At 43.3% G+C, this 15,688-nt stretch overlaps 1 protein-coding gene across 1 annotated transcript in view; it reads left to right on the top strand.

Annotated features, from left to right (window-relative positions):
* The window catches only part of PDE6B (phosphodiesterase 6B), a gene marked incomplete at both ends in the record, with an annotated part of 42,409 nt that overhangs the window by 19,247 nt on the left and 7,474 nt on the right, over nucleotides 1-15,688 (top strand). Inside the window, 7 exons of the mRNA XM_080925152.1 lie at nucleotides 11,137-11,277; nucleotides 11,365-11,439; nucleotides 11,961-12,025; nucleotides 12,865-12,931; nucleotides 13,136-13,183; nucleotides 14,624-14,773; nucleotides 15,017-15,160. Coding sequence (XP_080781278.1) covers nucleotides 11,137-11,277; nucleotides 11,365-11,439; nucleotides 11,961-12,025; nucleotides 12,865-12,931; nucleotides 13,136-13,183; nucleotides 14,624-14,773; nucleotides 15,017-15,160 — 690 coding nt within the window. The remainder of the gene's footprint in view (nucleotides 1-11,136; nucleotides 11,278-11,364; nucleotides 11,440-11,960; nucleotides 12,026-12,864; nucleotides 12,932-13,135; nucleotides 13,184-14,623; nucleotides 14,774-15,016; nucleotides 15,161-15,688) is intronic.

Below are 15,688 nucleotides of genomic sequence, written 5' to 3'. Positions count from 1 at the left end.
ATGAACCAGCAGTGACTTACAACATTGTTAAATACTGCACTTAGTTGAGATTTCCTTAGTTTTTACCTTTTCCTTCTGTCCCAGAAGGCCATCCCAGATCCCACAGGATGCTCAATTGCCACAACTCCTCAGACCCCCCCTTGACCGAGAAAGTTTATCCTACCGGCTTGTTTCCCATGACCTTGACAGAGAGACCTGGCTAGCAATGTTCATGGTTTTGGCATTATTCTGATGTCATTCTTGTGATCAGACTTTGTCACTGGGCTTTAGAGGCTAAAAGCCTTTCCATTGCATCACAGTGGGGTGCTGCCATGGGGCCCACCAGAAAACCAGGAAACAGTTTCCATCCACCCCACTCTGTCAGTTTCTCCACCGTAAAGTCACCTGACCTTCTATCCTTTGCTTTCTGAAAAAAGTTGTTGCTCATTTCATGCTTAGGAATGGGAGGCACACTCCTCCTTCAGAGTAGAACACCTATAAAATTAGTACTCATTAATTTAATAATTGATTCATGTCTAGATTCATGGGTATTTATTTTCTGTTTTAGGTTGAAACCCAGTATTATTGTATTCACTACATTCTACGGACTGTTTTAGCCCTGGCCCTTCACCTGGCTCCTGTGCCTTTTAACACATTTCATCACTGTAGAATCCCGGGGTCCTCCAGGAAGCTTCCTGCCCTAGTCCTAGAACTTGTCATTTCTCTAAGAAGCCCTGACCCACATATTAGAGAGCTCTATTGAAAACTAAGATCTGAGTATTATTATAGTTTTTGTTTCTCCAATGTCCTCTCACCCAACAAAGAAAGATCAGGTGTGCTAACCCATATGTGCATACACAATAGGTGTATCACATATAACAACCATACTGGTATAAAATTAAACATAATTTCTGGTTGATGTTCCTAGCCCTGATCTATTACCACAAAGATTCTTTTTGGTATGTACCCTTAACAGAGAGACTCCTGGCTCCCCTCATCTACCACCCACTTGCTAAATGTGAGAATTTTTAAAATCAGGGATGCTAATCTTTACTCCCTTGAAAAACTCAGAGCACAGAGATTATGCAACCCCCTTTGCTGGCTGTCCTAAAAATAAGTCAGCACTTTCTCCATGACCCTAAGGTGCATTTTACAGTTAGATGCTCTTGGTATACATTCTTTCTTGTTTAGTTTTAAGGATAGATAGATAGATCCTCAATAGCTTAAAATAAGCATTATTCTTTCAGACAACCTGAGTTCAGTCTGCAACTGCCTATAATCCTATAATTTTACCTCTAGGGGAATACAGTGCCTCTGCTTTCTGTAGGCACATGCATTCACATAAACATGCATTTATATGCACATATCCTCAAGTAGATATATGTTCATACATATTACACACACACAAACACAACACACACACACACACACACACACACAATACACACACACACAAACAAAATATGGTTGTAAGGCTTATAATCCCAACATTCAGATGACAGATTCAAAAGGATCATCCTAAAGTTCCAGATCATGCTTGTCTACACAGAAGCATAATGAGCTCTGACTAGTCCATGGCTTTATAGAAACACCATGTCTCAAACAACAATAACAAAAAGGAATATATTTATATGTGTTTTGGATGTAAGTCCACAAGTACGTTTTCCATGTATTTTCTCCCCAAGTGTGGCCTTTTAATTCTCTTAATAATACATGTGGCAAAACAGAAGTTTGACATTTTAATAATCCCAATTTATTATAGCCTTCTTCCTAGACTCTTATACCTAAAACCTCATCTTTAAACCCAGGATCACTTGGGTCATCTTTCAGGTCATGTCCTAGGAGTTTGAGTCTTGGATTCTTGTCAATGTAAATGTTGCTTTTATTTCTTCAGATGAAGGAAGGGATGAGATGGGAGCTGTACCCAAGTTGTGTGAGACACAGCTTTGGCTGAGGCCAAAGAGTTTCTTTCTTTGCACTAACTGTCCCAAGGCCGTGGCCTGGAAACTTCAGGCCTCCTTACCATCTAATCTTCCAAGCTAACTGATCCAATCTGGCTTCTCCTGGCTTCTGACTAAATTGCTCTGCTTGGCCTCATACTAACTTTGGCAATATGTTCTAATCTTGTGTCTCCTCATTCTCTGGCTTGTTCCATCTTCAGCTGTATCTAACATGTGTCTTTAAAACTGTCCTGCCCAAACTGCATATACACACCACCATACCACTCCATCTTCTTTCTCTCTTGCTGCTCTTAAGTAGCCTCTCTCTTCCTCTGCTGTTCTCATGTGAGTTGGACATATCCTATCTCCGACTCATTCTGTCAAATCTTTCTCTGATTCATCACTTTATCTATCCTTCTATTAGACATTACTTTCAAACTTGACTGCTTCCTTCTACAAACTAAATTACCTTCATTGTTAAGGATATGTGTAGGGAGCCATTTGTGCCACACCCAAACATGGCACCGGCTTCCCGCCGAGAACTCAGCAAACAGAGCTGTTGCCCAGCCAAGAGACTTAATGTGCATGCACCACATACTTCATAGCCCGCTCTCGGGGCATACTATCGAGTTACTGGAGAGCGCACCAATCAGGTAGCGACATGAGTCTCCTAGGCATATATAGCAGTGCATTTCTCCCCCACGTGGAGAGGGAGATAGTGGAGAGATTGCGGGAGACCCCACGTGGAGAGATGGCAGAGAGATCCCACGTGGAGAGAGACTGGGCAGAGAGATCGCACGTGGGAGACTGCACATGAGAGGTCGCCTATACAGCAGACCCCAGTAGGGAGTCCCCGGCTCAGAGAGAAGTTTCCTGCTCAAGAAGTCCCCTGCTCAAAGTGCTGTACAATAAAGGTTATCCGCAGAAGAATCTGTTTGTTGCACGCCTGTTCCTATCGGCAGGAAGCGTGGGCGCGCGACAGATGTGTATACTAAGGGCATGTCTGAATTTCAGCCAGATTATACTGTAATCCAGGGTGAATCTGTATATCTTTGGATATGATCCCTTGCCAGGGCAGCCATGTTGCTGGATTAAAATTTCTTTAAAGTTTCTGATTTTGGGCTTATTATTAGTCTGATAAACATTATAAAATCTATGGGTCTAGATTCACTTTGGCATGTGGATGTCAAGATTTTCGTCATTTGTGAAAAGACTTTTTTTTTCCTCATGAACTGTCTTTCCTTGTTGTTGAGGTTTAGTTGAATACATTTGTGGAGATCTATTTTTTTAATTTTCCAGGGATTTTTCCTGATCAGCCACTGTAATTCTGGAGAAAAATCTTGAGGATGATAATGTCAGTCTATCAATATTGTTTTCCTTTTTCAGAATTGTGTTGACTATTCTGGGTATTCTGTATTTCCACAAACTTTATAGTCAAAATTTCGAGATTCATAGAACGGTTTGCTGGTATAACTTGGATTTTTCTAAATCCATATACCAAGCTGGAAAAATATTATCTTAGAAATAGTGAGTCTTCTAGGGCAAGGATGTAACTCATTTGGTAAGAGTGCTTTCCTACCATTTCTGAAAACCGTATTCTGTTCCCAGAACCACATAAAACCCAACATTGCAGTACATGTTTGCAATCCTAGTACTTGGGAGCTGGAGACAGGAGTTCAAGATGATCCTTGACTATATAACAAATCCAAGGCTAGCCTTGGCTACATGAGACTGTCTCCGAAAAAAAAAATCCACAAACACTTAAACATCTCCATATAATTTTGATGTTTTATCTCTTTAATCAAACTTTTGAAGTTTCCAGGAACTAGGGAAACAGTTCACAAGCATGAGAACTTGAGTTTGTTCTACGGGACCTAAGTGAAAAGCCAAGTGTGGTAACTTACATTTATAATCCCAGCTCTGGGAAAGTGGAGACAGGTGAATGCCCTAGGGACTCATTGATCAGCTGACTTCCACACATATGCATATGCACCTTCGCACATATGCAAAATATTAAAGTTTCTGCATATAAATTTTATACATATTTTACTAGATTTATACCTAAGTGCTTCATTTTGGAATATAATGTAAGTAGTACTGTGTTCTGATAGTTTCATCTTCCAACTGTCACTGGTATGAAGGAAAGCAATTACAATGTTAATCTTACAGTCTGTAGCCTTGCTAAAAATTACTTACTAGTTTCTGGGTTTTCTTATTGATTCTCTGATATTTTCATATAGATAATCATATCACTTACAAACAAAGATAGCTTTATTATTTCCTCCTTACACACACACACACACACACACACTCCATTCTTCTGGTCTTATTGGACAAGTTAAGACTTTGAGTTGCAATGTATTATATAAGAATAGAATTTATTTTCAATAATAATTTTGAAGGATTCCAAGTGAACATTCCTTCTCATTCCAAATATTAGAGAGAAAGACACCCTGTTTCTTTTCATTAAGAATGATTTCACAGCCCTCTGTCATAGGGTTGGTGAAGATCTTTTCCCAATCTGTGGGTTGCTGTTTTGTTCTATTGACAGTGCTCTTCGCCTTACAGAAGCTTTTCAATTTTATGAGGATCCATTTGTCGATCTTAGAGCATACATAAGCCATTGGTGTTCTTTTCAGGTTCCTTCTCACTTTCTTTCCTATTATTTTCAGTGGTTTTAGTTGGAGGTCCTTGATCCACTTGAACTTGAGGCTTTGTATAAGCTGATAAGAATGGATCAATTTGCATTCTTCTACGTGCAAACTGTTGAACCAGCACCATTTGTTGAACATGCTCTTTATCCCCCCACACACTGGATGGTTTTAGCTTCTTTGTCAAAGATCAAGTGACCATAGGATTTTTTTTTTTTTCAAATCTAGTTGAGGAAATTTACTATATTTCTTGTTGCTAAGGTGCTCCATCTTGAATTAAGATTGAATGTTATGAAATAGTTCTGCATCAATTGATAAAATTATGTTAATTTTTCTTTAGTTTGTTCATTTTAAGATTATATTAGTTAATTTGGGGGTTTGGTTTGTGGTGTATTTATACTGAGTGGTGGTCTTCCTGCATTGTACAGCTAGGTCTTCAACTGCTGGGCTTCAGTGGTTCCCTCACATTAGTCTTTTGACTAGCTGAGACCAAAAATGCATGCCACCATTTCTAGTTTATATTAACCAAATTGGAAATGCTGAGCCAGTCTTCTATAGTATTGGTCATAGTGTGTCATTATTCGGTAAGCAATGTAATAACAATGGGGTCAACGTTTACTAACAATGACATTATTCTTACATTACAGACTGGTTTTGCTAATATTCCTTTTCCCCCTTAGACAATGACTTGTTATATAGTTCAACTCACGACGTAGCTCTTACCTCCAAACTCTTAGAATTATGGGTTCATCTTACCAGGCATGGTAGTTTTGCCAATGATCAGTTAAGAATTTTTGTATCTAGAGCCAGGCATGGTGGTGCATGCCTTAATCACAGCACCTGGGCGGGAGAAGCAAGTGGGTTTTCATGATTTCAAGGCTAGTCTGCTCTACATAGTTAGGTCTAGGGCAATGAGGGTTATGTAGAGAGACCCTGTCTCAAAAATAAAAAATTAAAAAGTGAGCTATACAGATATATAGTTTTTCTTTCTTGTGATGTCTTTTTAAAAGTATCTTTATTTTATTTTATGTGTGGTGTAATGTGTTCACAAATATGGTTGCCTGAAGAGTCCAGAAATGTTAAGATCTCCTGGATCTGGAGCTACCTGACATAGGTAATGGGAACTGAACTTCTTCTGCAGTAGTAGAACATACTTTCAACCCCTCAGTCATGTCTCCAGTTCTAGCCTTGTGATGTTTTCATCTGACTTTGCTATCTGGTTAGTGCTGGCCTCAGAGAGAATTTTAGGCAGCATTCCCCATTCTGAGACACAGAAGAAAATCAAACTCAGTCTCTCTCAAAAAACACAATGGATCTGTGAAAATTTCAGCCACACTTCAAACAAGCAATTACTTCTCCATCAGACATCAGCATAGTGCCCTCTGCTTTAGTTGAACTCTAATCCTATCTACTTGGAGATAGTTAGATCCCACAAGTGTAGGGCTCAGTCCAAAGACTGTCCACTTCTGATGCAAATGCCAAACTCTAGTCTGTTTCCTGAGCTTCTGGCTGGTCAGCTACAAGGCAAATATTATTTCACTTTCTGCTGCTATAATAAATTACCTGAAGCTAGCAAACAAAGAAAAGAAATCTACTTCTGCTTGAATATCATGAAGTCCTCCTGGTACTGTTCGGCTCAACTTGGGGATTTGAGAGAACCATAGCATTCACCCATAGCATTTCTTTGGCTATCATTTTTTTATTGTTGTTGTTATCTAGGTTTGGGTGTGTTTTTTTGGGTTTCTGTTTGTTTGTTTGTTTGGGGTGGAGTGTTTGGTTTTGACTTTGCCATACTGGCAAAACATACTGAGTAACATGGCAGACATAGCCTACGAATTTGTTGTCTGAGCACAGAAATACCTGAAGGGCAATGTCCTCCATTCAAGCTAGGAGGAGCCACCCAGCCTGAGACAAGGGCAGTCCTATAAACTGATCATCTGAGTCCTTTGTGGAAGGTCATCCCAGCCGTCTTCCTCTCGGCTACTATCTGAGAGGCCTTAGCAGTGTCTGCTCCTCCATTCCTTTTCTCCAAGGAATGAAGGAAGCTACCAGAACTCTAGCCTAACATTCAAAGTCAAGTCTACCATATATCAGGGAGCTTTCCTGGGATCACCCTGTTTTGTAATACTCCCTTCTGTAGATTACCAGAGCCTTGAATCTCCAAAAAATCAGACTTTAGGATGAGAGGAAAAGCTGCCCTGAGACTCAGACTCTAATATTTGCAGAATTCTGCCTCGTACCTCTTCGTTTCATTGATTTTGGGAGTGCTGGAAGTAGAGCCCAGAGCCTTATGCATGCTAGGTAAGAAGGCTATGGGATCCCACATGCTGATGTTCCCACACTGACCTGCCACTTGGCCCCCAGTCAGATACAACAGAGAAATTCTTTCTGCTCAGGACACCAAAGACCCTATAACCTCTACCTGCTGTTTGCATGGCAAAGGTGCACTGCTTCATCCTAAAGACATGAGGGGGGACTTATGGACACAGAGAAGGGGTAAAGACAGGGCCTTCTCAGGGTCTCACATTTTCAGTGAGCAGTAATGAGGAGCCAGCCTGGAATGTCCTCCATGCTGTCCCTTACCCAGAATGAGAAGACAAGAGTTGTGGTTTCCACATTATTCATCAGGAGTTACTCAAAAGCAGAGGCCAGAACAGAAAATAAGGATGGATGAGAAAGGTGGGGAGTCTGAGTTCTTATTAACTTTTTCCCCCTCTTGAAACTGTCTTGTGCAGCTCACATTGCTCTCAGTCTCACTGTGTAAGCGCTGGCCTTCATTCTCCTGCTTCCATTGCCCAAGGGTCAGGATTATAGGCACGAGCCACCATACTTGGCTTTATCTTGGTTCTTAGTATAATGTTTCAACGTATACACTTACACAATTTAATTTTAATGACAACAGTGTTTTTAACACCAGACTCTCAGAATTCCTAGATATTTGGTAATGAGTTTTTAGTTCACCATGAAGTAAAAGTCTCAATATTGATGCTAGAAAACACAGGCATGGCAGTAAGAACAGCTGAGAGCTTATACCTTGATTCATAATTAAAAGACAGAGAGAGAGCAAGAGAGCGAGCAAGCGAAAGAGAGAAGGAGAGAGAGAGAGAGAGAGAGAGAGAGAGAGAGAGAGAGAGAGAGAGAGAGAGAGAGAGGATGAGGACATGAAATCACACAAGTCTTTAAAGCTCCTCCCCCAGTGACACATCTTCTCCTAGCCCATACATCCTAATCTTTCCCAAAGATTTCTACCAACTGAAGAAAATAAATATGTTCTACTGCCTTATATACTTAAATATATAAGACTGTAGGCCATTTTCATTCTTAGGAGATCCAGAGTTCAGTCCTATGAGAAAACATTCTTGAACACAGGCTTCCTGTGGGTAAGTTTGGCTAGAGTCACAGATTGTTCTTCTGTTCAGGGTCATTCGAGAGAATCGATATCATGAAGATGTAGCTACTAAGGCCCAGAAACACCACTCCTAGATCCCTTGCTGCTCAGTCATGTGACTCATACCAACTATAAATTTCAAAATATATTACAAAGCTATAGTAATCAGAACAGCCCAGTACTGTTATAAAAACAGATAGCTCAATCAATAGGAAATAGGTCCAGAAATGGAGCCAAACCAATTATTTTTCTCCACAAAAGTACCAAGAGCACACAATAGGGTAGTGTTATCTACATACTTCAGAAAGAAAACAAACCTAATCTCAACTCTTGCATAAGAACTAACTAAAAGGGGGATTATAGAATTAATACTTGGACCTAGCAAACATATGAAGAAGTTTCTGATAACTTAGTCAAAACTTTCATATGGGTCTGGTTTTCTAATGTCCTTGAAAGTCCAAGTATTCTTATGGTTTTGTTCAATGCCTCTCCACCAAGGCTCTGGTACTGACCTGGAACATGCCTCTCTTGCTTGTTCTCTTTGGTATCTGTGTTGGGATGAGCCTGAGAGAGACTACCCAAAAGAAGTGTCTGGGTAGAAAGGAAGTAAAGGCTGGCAAGGCTAAGGCCAAGGGCCCCTCAGGCATGGAGTGGAGCAGAGGCCTCAGTGGTAAATGCTCACCAGTCAAGGATGGGGATACAAAGCCTGAGTGCTGTCCCCACAGAAAGAGCCTCTGAGAGGGATGCTGTACCCCAACACAAAAGCTGCTCCTGCCCCCAAAGCATGCTTTGTGAAGCCAGAGTAACTACATTCAGAGGCTGCTGACATGAAGCCCCAGAGCATCGTGATCAGAGGCCAGGAGGGCTGCCATGCATGCCGTGAATGTTGGCTACAACAGAGCAACCCTGGGGTCCTGTTCTGACCCATGCAATGGCAGATACTTGGTCATCAATGATTACTGTGTTTGCCAGAGATCATTGGAAAGATTTTTAACAATGAAAACAAGGAATGAAGAACAGAAGGCTTGCAAGGATCTCAGTCGGACCAGCTTGGACAGGCTTTGTCCTCTCTGGGCCTTCGTTTCCTCAGGATCTCAGATCTTTCCCTAACTGGGTAAGGAATGATGCCATTCACAGAAGAGCCTAATTGCTGAAAGAACCAGACCACAGAGGAAAGGTGGTAGGAGGCCTCTACAGGGGATGGGAGAAAGGGAGGCCACCAACTGAGTACCGTGCTGTGATCTCACTCTGATGTGTCTCTGAGAAAATAGTTTGAACTATCAACACTCATATGACGCCAGCTTCAAATATGTGGCTGAATCTACCTGCACTGTAGCAGGACATCTAGCAGCTGTGGTAAACACACTGAACACTAGTGAGGGGTTGGGACTGGCTACATAAGAAATAAAGCTCGGGGGCTGGAGAGGTGGCTCGGCAGCTAAGAGCAATGACTGCTATCCCAGAGGTCCTGAGTTCAATTCCCAGCAACCACACAGTAGCTCAAAACCATCTGTGATGGGATCCAATGTGCTCTTCTGGTGTGTCTGAAGACAGCTACAGTGTCCTCATATAAATAAAATAAATAAATCGAAAGGAAGGAAGGAAGGAAGGAAGGGAGGAAGGAAGGAAGGAAGGAAGGAAGGAAGGAAGCTCAGCGAATATCTATGGGACAGAGGCATGAGTGACTCAAAGACCTGCTCATTTGATGCACACTCAGTGCTCACACTCAACACTCATGGACTTACACCCACACAGCCACACATGCATACAGGCTTACCTTGTTCTTTCTCTTCACACACACATATAGAGAGAGAGACAGAGGAAGACAGAGACATAGAGGAACAGAGAGACAGAGAGAGTCATCAAGAGAGACATCCACACACATAAACATTAAGAGACACACACACACATGCACACACACACACACACACACACACACACACACACGGGGACAGAGAGAGAGGGAGGGAGAAAGAGAGATGGAGAGAGAGATTCACACACATACAATCATCCAGGTGTCCTGAGACATAGCAAATGTTACTGCTCTTCCTATCCGACATCCTAAGAGTAGGAGTCCATGTTCCTTTCTTTGTGATAGTCCCAAGACTCTCAAAGCAGAGTGGCTACACTTCCAGGTTGTAGACTTGGCTTTGTCATGGGGAAGCATGAGGTATATAAATGGTGACCAGAAATCACCCATGAATGAGGCAGGGCCTGAGTGTTAGAGGAAGAGGTGACCCTGGGATAGCCAGAACCGGATCTCAGGGATGAACACTGGTGGTTTAAGATGTCCAGGGCTGGGTTGCTGGTGTGAAGGTGAAAATGCAGTCCTGAGACTGTCAAGATTCATGTCTCCTGGAAAATTGCAAGTAGTGTGGAATGTATCGAGCGTGAGCATGTGAACACATGGGAGCCATAGGCCAAGGTGCAAAGATCGATAGGGGTGCTTCTGCAGCAATGAACGCTGAGTCACCCCAGGAAGATGGAGACTGGGAAAAATTACTTCCTATTAGGAGGACTATAAAAATATGAGTTCATCAGGTCCAAGAGGAAGTAACAGGAAGAAGCCACCAAGGAAAGCCCATGGAGAAGGGACCTGGCCCAATGTGAGACTGAGGACTGGTGGTATACATTGTGTGAACATGTGCTTGAGAATCATAGCCTAGGTTTGTGAAAGGAGACTCCTGAACCTGGCCTGGCCAAGGACCTGTGTAGGTATTAACAAAACAGTCACTTTCAAACTCTCCCTGCTGAGACACAAAAGAATCTGCTGGTGACAGTGCAAGCCACGGTGCTCCCTGGGCTAACTGCAGAGTGGGGAAGAATGGTTACTTGGATCTTTGCCTTTTAAGCTCCCAGTGACTTCAGTTTCCACCCATTGGCTCATTCACTGAGCATGAGGCCAGTACTAGGTAGTAAGAGTCACGGTCATGGCCTAAGCAAGCCTGGAGAACTCGCTATTCATTGAGTTTCCAGGGTCTCTCTGGATCAAGACACAGGTAAGGGTGTTCATAGCAACCCTTGAGTAACACACCATCAGTCAGTGTTCTCCTGGGTACAGGGCCAGTGGGCACCCTGTAAGAATTAAAGTGTTTATGGTACCAAAACTGAGTGGACCCCAGAGCTTCTGAGGCCAGACAGGTAGGGACACAGGCCAACATGCATTTCACCCCTCCAGGTGCTTCTCTGGTCAGCCAATAAGGTATTTGAAGAGCTGACAGATATTGAAAGACAGTTCCACAAGGCCTTCTACACTGTCCGGGCCTACCTAAACTGCGACCGGTACTCAGTGGGCCTCCTGGACATGACCAAGGAGAAGGTGAGGTCTTGAACTCTAAGGCACCTGCTCCCCAGTGTGACCCAGCTCATAAGCTGAGTGTTCCCTTCTTTCTTCTTCTCTTTCCAGGAATTCTTTGATGTGTGGCCTGTGCTGATGGGGGAAGCCCAGCCATACTCAGGCCCACGAACACCCGATGGCCGGGTAAGTCAGGCTGATAGGTGGCAACTACCCCAACCATCTGGCCAGCCTGTATTTAACTCCATAAAGAGGATGGGGAAATGGTGTCACCCCCAGCACTTATCTACTCTCATCAGGTTGCACTGCCACAGTGATGGTGGCTTCTCTAGATTTGCTTCAGCTTGACAGGGCTCCTATAAATACTGTGTCATACTTGCACATAAATTTTAGTGTATGTGTGGAGTATGGGCCCAGTCGGTATGAAGTTAAATGGGATACAGGAAAGGCAGATCTAAAAACCTGGGTTTGCAATGAGTATGAGTGCCAGAGAGAGAGAGAGAGAGAGAGAGAGAGAGAGAGAGAGAGAGAGAGAGAGAGAGAGAGAGAACACACATAGACTGTACACTATACATGTAATTACCGGGTGCTGTACATATGTCATCTGTGGATATGTATCTTTGTGCATGCATATGTTGGGGTGAGTGCTAAAGACTCCATCAAGAAGCTGACCAGGAGTCCCTACATTGATGTGTTTTGTTTCTCAGGAAATTGTCTTTTACAAAGTCATTGATTACATCCTCCATGGCAAAGAAGACATCAAAGTCATTCCGTAAGTGCTGGGGTTTGACAGGTGGCTCACCCCAGAATAGGACATTCACAAACACAATCTCTGGAGTAGCCATCTCTGGGGCTTTTTTTCAAAAATGATTTATTTTATTGATATGAGTGCATTGTAGCTGTCTTCAGACACAGCAGAAGAGGGCACCAGATCCCATTACAGATGATTGTGAGCCACAATGTGGTTGCTAGGAATTGAACTCAGGACCTCTGGAAGTGCAGTCAGTGCTCTTAACCACTGAGCTATTGCTCCAGCCCATCTGAGACTTTTCTATAGAGCCAGCAGGGCCTTCCCAGAACAGTGAGAAGGGACATGGGCAGATGAATAGAGAAGTGACCAGCCTAAGGCACTTAGATATCTGAAACATATCTCAGGAGTCAGGTGAGCTGTACTGGTAACCACCTCAGCAGAAGCTCAACCAACCCAGTCTTGGCAGGTGAAACCTCCAGAAGGTGATGCTGTCATCACACCTCAAAGAAAAGTCTAGCAGAGAGCTCTACCCTAGAGGGACCTTAAGTGACCAATGACTTCATGAACATCTCAACATCTCAAACAGGTTCCAGGCAGGCAGTAGGATTCAGGTATCATGAATGAAGAACAGGTAGCCAGCCCTCAGTCTCCAGGGGCCAACTGAAGTCAGGAGTCTCCAGTAGGGAAGAAGACCCTTCAAAAGAGTTCCAACATGGCAGAATGGGAGGAACCTCCTCTGGTCCTCATCAGCTTCCTAGCCCCATCCCACCTGAGTTCAGAGGGGCATAAAGTGAACTCACATGTTGTTTCATCTAACAATCTAAGCATCCATTCCTTTAACCTCTGTTGTTTTCCCACAGCACACCCCCAGCTGATCACTGGGCCCTGGTCAGTGGCCTTCCAACCTATGTGGCAGAAAGTGGCTTTGTGAGTGTCCTTCTCCAGGCTTTGGCCTGTTCTTGAAAGTGCTGCAGTGCAGGCTGGCCTGCTGCCTCCTATTAGCCCTTCCCACCAGCTGCTGCTCACTCAGCCCAGTTAGAAGCTCCTGTGTTATAGGCACAGCTAAGTAGGTTAGTGCTTGGGCTCGTGTGTTTAGTTGCTCAGAGTAAAACTACTTCTCTTCCTTTCCAGATCTGTAACATCATGAATACTTCAGCTGATGAAATGTTCAACTTTCAGGTAATCTGCCTACTCATTTAATGAAACTGAATTTTACTAGAAAAAGAGGATATTTTGTTTCAGAACTGATGGATTGAATTGGGTTTTTCCACTTTAAAAAAAAAAAAAAAACCGCTATGTGGGGAGGCTAGGGAGATAGCTCAGCAGGTAAAGTGTTTTGTATAAAAGCATATGGATTCAGCACCCACATAAATAAAACCCAAGCACGTGTACCTGTAATCCAAGTGCTAGGTTGTGGGGGATGAGAAGCAGACAAGACAAGATGATTCCTGGGCATATAACCAATCAGTGAGCTCCAGTATCTGTTAGAAACCCTATCTCAGAAAATAAAGTGTCGAGCAATAGAGGAAAACATTCAACATGCACACATATAGGCACACCAATATATGTAGCATACACACATAAAACAACTTTGCTTACACCTGTAATCTATCACGCAGGAGAGGCAGAAAGATTGCTGCAATTAGCCCAAGGCCAACATGGGCTGAAGAGTGAGATTCTGTCTCAAAAAGCAAAAGAAAAATAGAAGAAACAATTTCAGTCTTCGTGACTGGGAAACCATACAAGAAATGTATTTGTACTTCCAGGTCTACAGTTAAGCTGACTTTATGTGGGCTTGGTTAGATTTAATTGATCTTGGATGGACTCAGGCAGATCTTGTCTAGTCTCAGTTGATCTTATCTGATCTCAACTGAGCTTATCTGGGCTAGGTGGCTCCTGTCTGCTCTCAGGTGACCTTGGCTGGTCTTAGTTGATCTTCACTGGGTTCATCTGGGTTCAGTTGGTCTTCACTGTGTTCAGCTAATCTTTGGGCTCAATAAATTTTTGTAGTACTCAGAACTTTATTTGATATCACTTGATTGAACTTGATATAGTTGAACTCTGCTGTGCTAGAACTATGAAGGTTTAGAGTTTCTCTGTCTTTCTACCTGTCCTTACCTGGGGTTTGGACAAACATGCCTATGGCTACATAGCACTTTCCTAAGGGAGGTTATGTTAATGGGAACACGTCACTAATAGCCTCTTGGAGGAACTGGCCAAAAATACCGTCAATATTTCATATTGGAAGACAGAATGAACCAGCTACAGAGTGTTCAAAGTCCAGCATAATACAGAAGTGTGTATACATTTGTTGAGCAGTTAGTAAGTGCTTTGAGCAAGGCTTTTCAATTCTTCTAATGAGTTATTCTTGGGAACTGGAGCCCTCACATGCCCAGGAAGTCTGCTGTGCTGCAAAAATAGCCTCCTCCAGCCCACAAAATTATGACACAAAGCCCATGAACATATAAGTTCACAGACAAGTGAAAGTGAAGAATTGGCATTTAACCTATTAGCATGGGCTGAGGACAGAAAAAAAAAGATGTCTAACCCTGTCCCTAGTCACCAAGTCCTTACCAGAGCACACCGTGAACAGCCTTGTTCTTTCTCTGCTCCCTGCAGGAAGGGCCCCTGGATGATTCAGGGTGGGTGATCAAGAATGTTCTCTCCATGCCCATTGTCAACAAGAAGGAGGAGATTGTGGGGGTGGCAACTTTCTACAACAGGAAAGATGGAAAGCCCTTCGATGATCAAGACGAAGTCCTTATGGAGGTAAATATCTAGCATCATACATGGGCAGAGGGGTCCATCTGTCACGTCGTGGGACATCAGCAAGGATTATCCCTCTTCACATACTTTTGGATCCTCAGGGAGAGGGGGACAAGGATTGTTCCCAAAGTTCCATCTTGGGAGCACCCCCCCCCATTGAGAGGCAGCCATTGTAGTGTAGTAGTCTGGGAAACTGGCTCGCCAGGGTGCAGGGCTAATGGGGTGACAACTGCTGTCTATCTTCAGTCTCTGACACAGTTCCTGGGATGGTCAGTGCTGAACACAGACACCTATGACAAGATGAACAAGCTGGAGAATCGTAAGGACATCGCCCAGGACATGGTTCTGTACCATGTGAAATGTGACAAGGATGAAATCCAGGAAATCTTGGTACTATTCCTGGCATGTTATGGGGCCCCTCTCACTGGGGGAGGCAGAGAGTTCAGTGATAAGGACATATGTCTGGTGCCCAATGGCTAGGTCTAGCCCGAACACTATACACTGTAGTGTTTATTTTATCTCCTTATTTCACCTACAATCCATATGTGTCACTAAGGACAACACAGGGAAAGGAATGAACGTCAGGGTCCCCAGGAACTTACCACTTATGTCTGGAATTGAGGATGTCTGAGCACAAGGGAAACTGCTGTCCTTCAGTGATTGCCCTGTGTTCTGTGGTGGCACACAATCATTCTGTTACACTCACAGGGTAAGGATAATGTTGCCACTGTCACATGAGTAAAAGTGATACCACCACTGACACACTCATGGGTGGGCATGGGTACTGCCATTCTGTCAGTCATAGTCATAGGTTAAGGTGACTCTATCATCCTGTCCCTTGTGGGGGAATGGTGAGGTCACTATGTCATTGTCACTCTGTTATGCCTGGGGTGAGAGTGATATTGCCGGCTACCCTAT

This window comes from Micromys minutus (genome assembly GCF_963924665.1).
Source record: "Micromys minutus genome assembly, chromosome: 11".
Lineage (NCBI taxonomy): Eukaryota > Metazoa > Chordata > Mammalia > Rodentia > Muridae > Micromys > Micromys minutus.
The sequence above is the reverse complement of the archived record's forward strand: the minus strand, read 5'-3'. Positions and strand labels throughout refer to the sequence as shown.